This window comes from Pelodiscus sinensis, chromosome 24, assembly GCF_052426305.1.
Source record: "Pelodiscus sinensis isolate ZL-2025 chromosome 24, ASM5242630v1, whole genome shotgun sequence".
In the NCBI taxonomy this organism is placed as follows: domain Eukaryota; kingdom Metazoa; phylum Chordata; order Testudines; family Trionychidae; genus Pelodiscus; species Pelodiscus sinensis.
The window spans coordinates 9231392-9244990 of NC_143075.1; the positions used below are offsets into that span (position 1 = coordinate 9231392).

The 13599-nt window shown below is 48.8% G+C and overlaps 1 protein-coding gene across 1 annotated transcript; it reads left to right on the forward strand.

Annotated features, from left to right (window-relative positions):
- Positions 1-6495, forward strand: AURKAIP1 (aurora kinase A interacting protein 1). The gene is made up of 4 exons (XM_075906214.2): positions 1-140; positions 953-1045; positions 2518-2969; positions 6335-6495. Exons 2-4 carry the CDS (start codon positions 994-996, stop codon positions 6434-6436), a joined length of 606 nt encoding a protein of 201 aa, XP_075762329.1. The 5' UTR covers positions 1-140; positions 953-993; the 3' UTR covers positions 6437-6495.
- Positions 6496-13599: the final 7104 nt, after the last annotated feature.

Sequence of the window (13599 nt, forward strand, 5' to 3'; positions counted from 1 at the left end):
AGCCTCCACCCCCCGCCGTGCCGCGCATGCTCAGTCCAACGTAGGGAGCCAGATGGTGCGGGAGCAGCTGATGCTGTTGCACCGGAAGCACCGGGGCCAGAACTTCCGGGAACAGCGGGGCGGGCGGTGAGGCCGGGATGGTGAGTGCGGGCCTGGGGCTCGGCTCTGAGGCCCTGCAGGGATGGAGCTAGGGGGGCCCGTAGCCGGGGAGCCATGGGGGCCGCTGGGGGGCCCGTAGCCGGGGAGCCATGGGGGTCGCTGGGGGGCCCGTAGCCGGGGAGCCATGGGGGCCGCTGGGGGGCCCGTAGCCGGGGAGCCATGGGGGCCGCTGGGGGCCCGTAGCCGGGGAGCCATGGGGGCCGCTGGGGGCCCGTAGCCGGGGAGCCATGGGGGCCGCTGGGGGGCCCGTAGCCGGGGAGCCATGGGGGCCGCTGGGGGGCCCGTAGCCGGGGAGCCATGGGGGCCGCTGGGGGGCCCGTAGCCGGGGAGCCATGGGGGCCGCTGGGGGGCCCGTAGCCGGGGAGCCATGGGGGCCGCTGGGGGGGCCCGTAGCCGGGGAGCCATGGGGGCCGCTGGGGGGGCCCGTAGCCGGGGAGCCATGGGGGTCGCTGGGGGGCCCGTAGCCGGGGAGCCATGGGGGCCGCTGGGGGGGCCCGTAGCCGGGGAGCCATGGGGGTCGCTGGGGGGCCCGTAGCCGGGGAGCCATGGGGGTCGCTGGGGGCCCCGTAGCCGGGGAGCCATGGGGGCCGCTGGGGGCCCCGTAGCCGGGGAGCCATGGGGGGCGCTGGGGGGCCCGTAGCCGGGGAGCCATGGGGGCCGCTGGGGGACCCGTAGCCGGGGAGCCATGGGGGCCGCTGGGGGGCCCGTAGCCGGGGAGCCATGGGGGTTGATGAGTGGGTGAGTTCCTTCCAGTTCTGTATAGTTCATCCAACGAACGCTCTTATGTTGGCAGTCGTTACTGGTTCTGACAGAGAGAAGAAATCTACAACAAATATGTTGATACCTCGGCTAACTTCTCAATTAGTGAAATCCTCACGATTTGCAGGTAAACTGGATTGTGCAACTAAAAAATAAACACACCAGCCAACCCTGAATGTGTCTTTGTTAGAACACATAGTAAAAAAAAATCTAATTTTCAGCATTTCCACGGATAGTTAGACTTCCAGAGTTTCCTTTGCCAGAAAGCACTACAAGTTAAAAGAATGAACCTTTTGTAGGTCCTGTTGTCTGGCATATAGTGATACTATTGTGAAGTTTTACTTTAACTTTATATATGATCTTAAGGTGGAACAAATGTATTTGAGAGCAGGAGAGTTGAGTGATGAGAAGTTTTCATGTTGTTAGTGTCTTTCTAGATCTGACTTTTTTTTTTCTGCTTTAGCTGTGGGGGTAACCTATTTAGTTTTCACTGGTTGACTTCAACCATTTTCCTTAAAGTAAAGTGCATGTTTTGCCTTAGTTCAACTCATGGGTAAACTACAGTTTACTTTCTGAATTCTTTAGTGTTAAACTGTTTTTGAACATAATAGTCCAAATCATTACTTGAAATTTTCTCTCTCTATTTTAATTATGGGCCCACAAAAGTAGCATCAGTCACTATATATACTGTAGTTATCCCACTATGATGCTTTTAAGCCAGTTACTTTTTTTTTCCATCCTGCCCTTTCTTACCCAAAGGCATGTCATGGACCTGACTTGTCATCTGCGTCTCATCTCCTCTCTCAGGTGCACCATTAGGCATGTCTCCTACTCCTGAGTGAAGGAGACAAAACTAGGCTGAGATCTTCCCATGATCTACTGTTGATGAACTTGGCTACAGCATTCCATTCTTTCTCTCTGGGGAAGTCATGAAATACAAGAGTTTTCCATCTCTTGGGAAAGGGGGAGGAAAAGAGCTGGACTGGGCTTCTCTCAACCAGACCCATATGCCTGTGTATTTCCTGAGATGATAACCAGCTGCTGCTGCAGGCTACTGTGGTAGAAGTCTGTACCGCAGTCCTGACTTCAAGGTTCAGGGTTTAAATCCATCCGGTAGTGCACAATTTTTGGGTTGTTACAGTTTCACAAAATATAATTTTTCTTTTCTTTTTTGAATAAATACATTTAGAAAATTGTGTACAAAAAACTGTTAACCTAAATTACTTTCTCTTGCAAACTCACCCTCTCAGAAGTTAAGAAATGCCAGATTTAAGCTCCCAATGTACCTTTAATTTGACATACTCCCACTTGTGTGTATGCATCCATATAGTCTTAATTACATGAGTGCACACTTTTTTTTTTCTCCACGTAAACCCTATATCATTTAGTGAACAACTGCACAAGGGATGGAATTATGGTTGCACAGGCAATAGTAAATTTGGTATTTCTTAATTTCCCAGTGCTTGAGTTTGCAACCTAAATAACTTTTAAACTAATTTTTTTAGGCGTAATTTTAATGCTTAGCTATTTTAAAGCTAGACATTCATGTAATATGTTCAAGAAATTTAACACTTGAACAAAACTCTTTGTTTCTTTGAGGACATTTTTTGACAAGATCAGTGTCTTCTGTTCTGTGCTCTGGTCCTACATCTGCAAATTACAGCACACAACCTTCTAATAACAATGGAGCCCAGCCTCAGCGCTGGTATGCACTGGACCCTGAACTGGAAGAAATTTTGGTCCCAAGAAAAATGTCCATCAGCCCTTTAGAAAGCTGGCTGACTGTTAGGTACTCCCTCCCTAAAGTGGAAATCATCAATGTTCATGAAAAATTGGGTTATGAACCTGCCCAACAGTATGACTGTCCCCCACGTGAGGAGGGAGCCGATATGAGGGAAGAGGAAGGAAAAGTCGGCACTAACAAGGCTGAGTGTAAGAATGTGCTGGAGATCCGCAGGAGGAAAATGAATCGGCATAAATATAAAAAGCTGTTAAAACGAACACGGTTTTTGAGGAGAAAGATAATGGACGGTCGCAGGAAGAGACGTCAGGTAAGGTTGGGTTAAGCAGTTCAGTAAACCAACGGGTACATTTTCAAAAAGTGGCTGGCACTTTCTTTAGAGATGTTGAAAAGTGTTACTCCCAGTCCCGATGCTCTCTCTGTATGAGAGGCAACAGCACAGGGGGCAACTCCCCTCCCCCGCCCACGCTGGGTGGGGGAACAGGACTTGCATGTAACTGTGAAGGTTAATTGATGAACCTAGGCTCATATAAACACATCCCTATTTAACTGTACCTAGCTGTTTGTGTGGTGCTTTTCATCTAGAATTGACTTGTGTAAAACAGTTGCACTCTCATTAAGGTGACTGGCACAATTTCAATGTATTAAACAGATGGGTTTGCATATCATGCAAGTTTCAGAACCTTCTGAACTTTTTGGCTCTTTTGATCTGCATATCCTTGGCCAATTTTTTAATATTTTTGTAGCTGTAAAGAGATGTTTTAAACTTTAAATGATGGTGTGGTAGATCAACATGCACAGTGATGTATCTTGACATTCAAATACAGTAAAACTCCACTGGTCCGGCATCCAATGCTCCGGCACTCCTGATGGTCCGGCACCATCAGGAACTCGGAAGTGCTCCGGCTGCCGGACAATTGGAGCTGCTCTGCGCCCGGCTTCCCCGATTCAGCCACTGCTGAAACTGACCAGCAGCTGAATTGGGGAAGCAGGGGGCAGAGCAGCTGGGGTGCTGCTGGGTTGGTCCCCTAGTGCTGCCCCTTGGGGCTGTGAGACCAACCCAATAGCACCCCAGCTGCTCTTGGGGACGCCTGGGGAAGAGCAGCTGGAGTGCTGCCAGGTTGGTCCTGCAGCGCCGAGGAGCGGTGCTACGGGACCAACCCTGCAGCACCCCAGTTGCTCTGTCCCAGGCGTCCCCGAATCAGCTGCTGCTGAAACTGACCAGCGGCTGATTCCAGGAAGCCCGGGGCAGAGCAGCTCTGCCCCGGGCTTCTTGGAGTCAGCCGCTGATCAGTTTTAGCAGCGGCTGACTAGGGAACACCTGGGGCAGAGCAGCTGGGGTGCTGCAGGGTTGGTCCCTTAGTGCCCGCCCGTCGGCGCTGCGGGACCAACCCAGCAGCACCCCAGTTGCTCTGTCCCAGGCGTCCCCAAGAGCAGCTGGGGTGCTGCCGGGTTGGTCTCGCAGCGCCGAAGGGCAGCGCTACTGGACCAACCTGACAGCAACCCAGCTCTGCCCCAGGTGTCCCCAATTCAGCTGCTGCTGAAACTGACCAGCAGCGGCTGAATCAGGGATGCCTGGGGCAGAGCCGGACTATCGGAAGGGGGGGCTATGAGGGGTCTGGGGTGGCATCCCCTGCACCCCACCCCAGACCCCTCATAGCGCCCCCCCCTTCCGATAGTCTGGAATATTTGATAATCCAGCACACCCTAGGTCCTAAAGTTTACTATCAGAAGTTTACTGTAATTTGAAAAGATAGATGGTTGAGACACTTGCAGTGGATAAAAATAGACTCTTGACATATGTACCAATGAGTACTTAGTACACATGCTCAGAATGTGTTTGGATAGTTGGTGTAAAAACCATTTACTCCCTGTCTTGCCAGCACCTTCAGCTGATGTGCACTGAGCAGCCATTGTCAGCAGCTGCAAGAAGAAAAACACGGCACTGTGCTCCTGCCTAGAAGCACTTTACTTTTTAGAATGGCAGGGAGGGGTGAGGAGAGACATGGGTCCATTCAGACTTCTGGAGACAGATGCAACTCCATTAGTTGTGTGGCTACTTAGCTCTGCCTTTCCGTAGCCCACAGGTCTTCTGTGTTTCATGTTGTTTCTTCCTTGTTCTAGACTCTCTCACCACACGCATCCTTAGCAGGTGTTTGTGTCTTGTTAGTCCCAGTTAATCCCTTCAAGTTCAAAGAGGCAGCGTTAAAGGATCCATTTCCTTTCTTGATCCCTACTGAATGCTAGTTTTCTGAACATTTTAATTTCTTAAATATGTCTATTTTCAGAATCGTGCTGAGTCCAACAGCCCCTGTTTGAGGTGGAAAGGGGCTGCTGGACTCCACGTGAGCTGGGACCAAGCCGTCCTGACTTGGGCTGATCGCTGCACCTCTGCATTTTTAATGTAGTAAGAGCCCAGTGACTCTTACTACATTTAAAATGCAGAGCAGCAGCGCAGGTGGCTCCCGAGCCGGCTCCTAGAGCTACCTCTGCTGTGGCTCTGCACAGCAGTGCTTATCGACTAATCATATAGTCGATACAAATTGTTCGGACTATACAATTAGACAGATAATCGAATTTTAACATCCTTAATAAGAACTACATTATATTATGAGAATCAGGACAGGTAATCATAGAATAATAGGACTGGAAGGGACCTCAAGAGGTCATCGAGTCCAGCCCCCCGCTCTCAAGGCAGGACCACGCTCCACCTACACCATCCCTGACAGATGTCTATCTAACCTGTTCTTAAATATCTCCAGAGAGGGAGATTCCACCACCTCCCTTGGCAATTTATTCCAATATTTGACCACCCTGACAGTTAGGAATTTTTTCCTAATGTCCAATCTAAACCTCCCCTGCTGCACTTTAAGCCCATTACTCCTTGTCCTGTCCTCAGAAACCAAGAGGAACAAATTTTCTCCTTCCTCCTTGTGACACCCTTTTAGATATTTGAAAACCGCTATCATGTCCCCCCTTAATCTTCTTTTTTCCAAACTAAACAAGCCCAGTTCATGAAGCCTGGCTTCATAGGTCATGTTCTCTAAACCTTTAATCATTCTTGTCGCTCTTCTCTGTACCCTTTCCAATTTCTCCACATCTTTCTTGAAATGTGGCGCCCAGAACTGGACACAGTACTCCAGCTGAGGCCTAACTAGTGCAGAGTAGAGCGGCAGAATGACTTCACGAGTTTTGCTTACAACACACCTGTTGATACAACCTAAAATCATATTTGCTTTTTTTGCAACAGCATCACACTGTTGACTCATGTTCAACTTGTGGTCCACTATGACCCCTAGATCCCTTTCCGCCATGCTCCTTCCTAGACAGTCGCTTCCCATCTTGTATGTATGGAACTGATTGTTCCTTCCTAAGTGGAGCACTTTGCATTTCTCTTTATTAAACCTCATCCTGTTTACCTCTGACCATTTCTCTAACTTGCTAAGGTCATTTTGAATTATGTCCCTATCCTCCAAAGAAGTTGCAACCCCACCCAGTTTGGTATCATCTGCAAACTTAATAAGCGTACTCTCTATCCCAATATCTACATCAAATGTACCGCTTCCTTCACGCAGATAACACCCAGCTTCTCTTTAGGATACGTATGCAGTGAGGTATTTTGATTAGAATGTGTCACTTCCAAGAGATCTCACAGTTGTCCCTTTTTCTTTCCAGGCAAAGTTTGAAAAAGATCTGAAGCGCATCTGGAGGAAAGCTGGGTTGAAAAAGCCTTCTGAGGGATGGCAGCTGCCCAAGATCTTTGTGAGAACTAAGTGACTGGAACACGTTGATTGTGTTTTGGCTTTGAATTGTAATTAAAGGATATTTAAAATAAATCCAAGTTCTTTTAACTTTGTTCTGAATTATAGGACCAGGGGTGTGTAGATATTTAAAAGCTGGCTGAGGAGATCTTTCCAAGCCCAGTGGAACAGGCCCAGAGCAGTATTGGCTATTGAAAAAGAGGGCCATTTGCAGAAAAAAGCACATGGGCATAGTAACTAAAAATGACCCAAGTTAAATCCATTAGTGCTGCGTTTCTCAAACTGTGGGTCCTGACCCCCCGGGGGGGTCATGGGCAACTTAGAAAGGGGGGGGGGGCGCCGTATCACAAAGTTTGAGACTCCCTGCATTAGTGGGTTCATTAGCTCAAGTCAGGCCTCTGTCTCCTAGTGCCTGCCCCTCCATGTTGCTTCATGGAGAAGAGATAGGAATAGAGCAAGTAAGGTTCTGAATTAAATGACCCAGGCCATAGGGCTTGCCAGTTCTGAAGAATATGATATGATAGCAGTTTTTAGGTATCTAAAAGGGAGTCATAAGGAGGAAGGAGAAAACTTGTTCATCTTGGCCTCTGGGATAGAACAAGAAGCAACGGGCTTAAACTGCAGCAAGGGAGGTTTGGGTTGGACATTAGGAAAAAGTTCCTAACTGTCAGGGTGGTTAAACACTGGAATAAATTGCCCAGGGAGGTTGTGGAATCCCCATCTCTGGAGATATTTAAGAGTAGGTTAGATAAATGTCTATCAGGGATGGTCTAGTCAGTATTTGGTTCTGCCATGAGGGCAGGGGACTGGACTCGATGACCTCTCGAGGTCCCTTCCAGTCCTAGGACTCTATGAATATTCTCATGGTAGGAACTCCAGTCAAAGCCTCATTAGGACCAGCTTGGTGTGAGGGACCAAGATCAAGGCTGATCCAGCTGACTTCAGTTCTGTTAGTGCAAGACAGAAATGGTCCTGCACACAGATCAGGGCCTTTGCATAGTGGTAAAAAATCCTTAAAGTTTAACCACCCAAACATATGGGCTGTGTCTAGATCGGCAAGTTTTTCCGCAAAAGCAAAAACTTGCCAGCTGTCTACACTGGCCGCTTGAATTTCCGCAAGAACACTGACGATCTCATGTAAGAAATCAGTGCTTCTTGCGGAAATACTATGCTGCTCCCGTTCGGGCAAAAGTCCTTTTGCGCAAAAGCTTTTGTGCAAAAGGGCCAGTGTAGACAGCTCAGATTTGTTTTGCGCAAAAAAGCCCCGATCGCAAAAATGGCGATCGGGGCTTTTTTTCGGAAAAGCGCGTCTAGATTGGCACGGATGCTTTTCCGCAATAAGTGCTTTTGCGGAAAAGCGTCCGTGCCAATCTAGACACTCTTTTCCGCAAATGCTTTTAACGGGAAACTTTTCCGTTAAAAGCATTTGCGGAAAATCATGCCAGTCTAGACGGAGCCATGCTGTCCAGGCCCAAGAGGGGTTATACGTGTGGGAGAGGCTTTGTTTAGTAGTAGTCCTAGTGTGGCAAGAGGGAAAAGTTCCCTGCTGTACCAGTGGCCTCTGTGTGTGAGGGACTGACTGCGCTTCATACTGGTGCAGAAGACAGGGTCATGTGACCAGCATGCCTCAGATGTTCCTGCAGGAGGAAGCTCTCGGTTGGTGGCATACTGGCCTTTACATACCTGGGAGGCCATGTCCCTCAAAGGTGCTGTTTAATGTCTCATTGTCTTCATAAGTCTCAGTAGAGGATGCCTGCTGCTTGCTTCTCAAGACAGGCTGCAAACAGCAACAATTCTCTAGCAGAGTTGGGGCAAGGGTGGAAGTTGCATGTAACCAGTACTAGGAAATACACTTGTTTCACTCATCTGAAGCCTCCACAAACAGCCTCTCCAAGCAAAGGCAGCCAACAGCAGTAGAGAAAAGAAGAGAAGAAGCAACTAAATATCTTTTTGTATTGTCTAAATCATTTTTAGTGGGGTCCAGAATCCCAGTTTTTATTTTTAACCCTGCCTCAACTTGCAGAGGGACACTGGGGCGAGTCACTTCCCCTCTCCACTTCTGTTTTTCCATTGCTACAAGGTAACATTGAGACTTGCTGAGGGGAACTTGGAAGAAATGCCCCATGTGGCCATGTTACTTTGCAATGAACAGTTTATGGGGTCCTGTGCACTTCTGAAGTAACTGGGGCTGGCCACATTTAGAAACTGGATATTGGCTTAGTGGGACTGGAGGTCTGCCTGGGATGTGTGGCAGGGTCAGGCCAGAGAGCTGCTGCAGAAGTGGGGAAAGGCAGTCCAAAAGTGGGGGGGAAACCTGTAATTAGAAGCAGAGGGCTGCAGGACAATTAGGTGCAGCTGGGAGGGAGCTGGCTCAGGCAGATTGGGGCCAGCTGACTCCTCTGCTGGCTGGCTGAAGGCCTTTAAAAGCCTCAGCAGTTGGAAGCTGTGGTGGGTGAGAGGATGGAAGGGATGTGAATAAGAGACAGGGAGCAAAAGGTTAGAGAGAACAATCCTTAACAGCATTAGACAGAAACAGCTAGGGAGGGAGTCCAAGGAGGCATGGCCAGGCCCTCTACCATAGAGACCTGCTGCAAACCCCAAACTCGGGTTGGGAGCAAGAGGCTAGCCCCAGCAGTAGCCTGGGTAAGAGGGGCCTTTGCCACAGATGGTCATTTCTGTTATATCTTTCAGTAGGTCCTCTGCCAATGCAACCAAAAGACAATGCTTCTCTTCTTCCTATCAGTAGATGGCAGTAGAGTCAAGGCCCTGTAAAATGCCTTAGCTGTTGTAGGACCCTGCTGGATACTTTTCCATTTCTTGTATTTTAAAGAATTGGTGTGTGTGTAAAAATCATTAAGCTTGACAGAAACTTTGCTCTCAGGAGAGCTGTGTTACACTGAGGTGACCCCAGTGACACACGCAGGAGTAGAGCATGGCTAAGGCTGGGTTTCCAAACTGTAGTCTCAAGTCTGTTATTAACAGGTGACTTTGATCAAGGCTATAACCTCCCCCCCCCCCACCCTCCCGCTCCCTTGTAAAGCTTTAAAGAAGGCTATGGCTGCAGTTCTCTCTAACCAGCTCAAACAAGGCATTTTTCAACCTATTCCCTCAAGGGAGAGCTGAACCCTCTGTCTTAAAAAGTCCCTGTATGTAAAATGTTGGCTCTAGCCTTCAGGTGCGTGGTTAATATTCAACATGCATTCAGGGGTTGCTAAAAAGTCTTGAATGTTTTACAGTGTAGCTGCCCAAAGGTGCCTTGCAATTGATCCTTTCAGCCTGGCTTCCTCTCTGAGCAGGCACCTGTAGCATTGGCTTATTTGGAATGAGGCCCGTGGGGTGTTTTTCCCCTCTGCTTGTGCTCATTCCTCAGAGCTATGTTCACAGCTCTGGCACTCATGTTCCTGCTGCTTTTGGGACTGGCACTTCGCTGTCTCGCTTAGTGCTTTCCTGTCTGAAAAATTAGTTTGTGTATTTCTAGGGTGCTGGGAGCTGGAGTATGGGGGGTCTGTCTTCACCATTCCAAGCAAAACCCTGGTCCATAAAACGAGCTACTTCCTATGTCTCATTTGCTACTGTGCTGTGTTCTGCTCTTGACAGAATCCTGCGACTCCTGCTTTTATTCCAGAAGCACTGCTGTGCCATCCCAGCTTCCATCCAAAAGGAGGGGACGGGGTTGTAATGGGGATGTGGCTCCAGGTGTGAGCTTCATCTGTCCCTGACAGTCCCTGTGATAGTCTTGGAATGTTTCAAATGGTGCCATGAATGTGGTTGTACTCTGCTTCTCTCTTTTTGTAACTCGGAGGTGAATTTACAGGCACTGGCCATCTTGACCAATTTCCACACTTTACTATTTCAGGATTGGGTTCAGGGCTTGGCGGGTTGTCCTGCTTTCACTCTCACTTGTTATCTACTGAGTGTGCCACGTGAAAGGACATAACCTGCAGAGCTTTGGATAGGAGCAGAGAACAGTGTCTGTCATTGCTGCACTGTGCCTGCAGTAGTCAGTCTGGAAGGCTGTGGAGCACAAAGCCATTCACTGCAGTCATCTCTGGTAGCTTGAAAATGGAGGGAAGGGATGTGTTACTGGATTAGCCCAGCAGCATTAAAGCCTCCTCCTGCTATGACAAATCAGCTGCTAGGAAAGAGAATTCTGAAACACTTGACGTTCCACTTGAAGTGCTGATCTCATGCAATTCTTAGTACTGGGGAAAGGGATCCTAGGGGGTCATAGCACAGCGGTTTTCAAAGTACTGGTTGTGACCCAGCACTGGGTCATGGAATGCCAAGCACTGGGTGGCTTTGCTGTTGGGTGATCAGATGACTAAGGCAGACTTCCTCCTTGTCCTGGCACCACGAACTGCACTGTATCCCAAAAGTGGCCAACTGCAGGTCTAACTCCTATGTGGGGGCAATAGATCTCCCACACTGCCTTCCCCTGGAGCACCAGCTCCACACTCCCATTGGTTGGAAACCCGTCAATGGGAGCTGGGGTGTACAGTGCCCGCATGTGAGAGCAGCGCGCAGAGCTGCTCGCATACCTCTGCCGAGGACTCAGACGTCTACTGGCTGCTTCTGGACATAGGCTGGTCTGAGGTGCCAGGACAGGCGGGGAGCCAGCCTTAGATTCCCCGCTTTTCTTCTGACTGTGAATCGCTGGAGGTGAGCCTGTGCCTGACCTGGCACCCCAGCCCTGACCCCCTCCTGCATCCCAAACCATTCCTGACCCTGCACTGGAGTCAGAAGGTATGATTTTGTTGCATCATGGGCATCAAACATTTTCTTCAACTGGGTCATGAGGAAAAAAAAGTTTGAAAACCACTGCCATAGTGGACCACAAGGTGAATATGAACAGAGATGTCCTGTCCATAAGTTAATTTGGGGCGCCTGCCCCATGCCCCAAACTTTAGGGGGTTCTGTGGTGTCTGCCTCAACTGGCCTATTGACAGGTCCTGAGTGGCCTGGAGGATTACCGGGGGGCCTGGCATGGGGTGGCAGCAGGGGTCTGGCCCCCCTGCCCTCAGTGTGATAGTGGGAGTCAGAGCTACCCAGCAGTCTGTTCTGCCCCGACCTGCCGTCCTCTCCAAGCCCGTTGCACTCTGCATGCTGCTGAGGCGGAGAAGCAGAGCACAGTAGGCTGGTATCAAAAGGCTGTTACAAGGCAGAGTGAGGACAAATTATTCTCCTTAACCTCTGAGGATAGGACAAAAAGCAATGGGCTTAAATTGCAGTGAGGGAGGGTTAGACTGGACATTGGGAAAAACTTCCTGTCAAGGTGGTTAAACACTGGAATAAATTGCCTAGGGAATCTACATCACTGGAGATATTTAAGAGCAGGTCGGACAGGCATTTGTCAGGGGTGGTCTAGATGGTGCTTGGTCCTGCCATGAGTGCAGGGGGCTGGAATTGATGACCTCTTGCGGTTTCGTCTAGTTCTATGATTCTAGGATAGCTGGATTGTTTTGTTACAGGGCAGTCGCTATGTTACAGCTGGAGGTCTCAGCAATGAATTCCATCTCTACTGAGTATAAGCCTGATTATATCTGCCTTCCAAATCATAGTTCAGCATGTATAGTCATCATCTTTACATCTACTAAACGTAATTGCAGCTTAATCTGCAGGAGTATGGAAGTACTGTGTAATTTGCAATGGTGTTTACAAATAAGCCCCAGTATGTTACTACATAATTAAAGGCCGGGGACAAGACATTTGTGCCCTGCTCTTAGTGTATTTTTTCTAGGTGGAGTCACATGGTTAAATTCTGTGAATCTTTTAGTATGTGTATCCTAAAGCTGTAGTTTTCAACCTTTTTTTTTCACGGGCAGACCCCAAAAAAATTTCAAACGGAGGCGTGGATCCCTTTGGAAATCATAGACAAGGTCTGTAGACCGTAGTCTGAAAACCACTGTCCTAAAGCATGGCTGAAGATGCTCATGCTGATTTAGTGCCAGATGCTATAAGCACTCACACTTACAGTCTCTCTGTAATGCTCCACCCAGATTAAAGTCAGTCTGTCCGCTTGCTCAGTCACAGATCTGGTTTTCTACACTAATATATCTCTTCTTCCATAGGGACTAATCTCACTTTTATTGGGGAGGAATAGACGAAAGAAAGATCCCCACATTTTTCTGTAGGGGGAGCACCAGCACATAATATTCCATTCTGGAAACCTTATTTTGAATTGCTACTATTCTAGCAATATACACACTTCCATGGGTGTATGCACACACATTACATGTGTATACATGGATGTGTAGCTATGGTAGCAGCTGACAGCCTGCGGAAGCACTCTCTCTGACCGTTGTCCTGCTCAGACAAATCAAGAGGTTTTGAGGATTTTTCCTTCATCTCCCTATTAGTCTCCCGTTCTGAGAGGAAATGGTTGAAAAACAGCAGGAGGCTGCCAGAGGAAGCCATGCTAAGAATTAGAGGGGCTGGCGCTCTCCAGCGAAGACAGAATGATGGATGTTTGAAACTGGGACTCGGCCATCGCTCCGGAAGAAGCTCAGAAAACTGGAATATGAACCAATTACACACAACCCTCTCCTCCCCTTTGGTGCTTTGGTTGTGTGCTTGACTACAGAGAGCAAACTATTCTGCTCCGCAGGCTATTCTCATTCAGTCGGGCGGGTTGATCATTTGGATCAATGTGGTTAAAGAGTTACGTGGGTGGAACTGAATCCACAGTTTGGATCTCGGGTAGGAATACGGTGGCTCTCTAAAGAGATGGAAAGGGTCTGTATTTTGTTCCCCAATATCCCAGTTTATAAACCTCACATGGATGGCCTGCCTCCTTCCCAGAAGCGTGGGACACAGCTGTGCTGTGATGCTAAAACAGCTGTGAGGGGCTGAATTTGCTGGGGAGCTGGCAGCCCCAAAGGGGGAGGGGCAAACTTAAGAAGGATTGGCAGCGTGTCTCCATTTAGATGCCTATTGCTGATCTAATGTGTTGATTGAAATGCATCCCGCCTGCTCCAGTCTAGACATTGAATTGGAAAACTCTCAGGCATCCAGATTGGTGTCTACTTGTGAAAGAATAGCTCCTGCGTTCAAACAACATGAGCTCCAGATACCTGTCAAATGTCACTCTGTTGATGTCACCAGTGGTTTACTGATTTACAGCAGTGGCAAATCAGGCCCATTATTGCCAGTGACCTATGTGGCAATGAGAGAGAGCCAGTG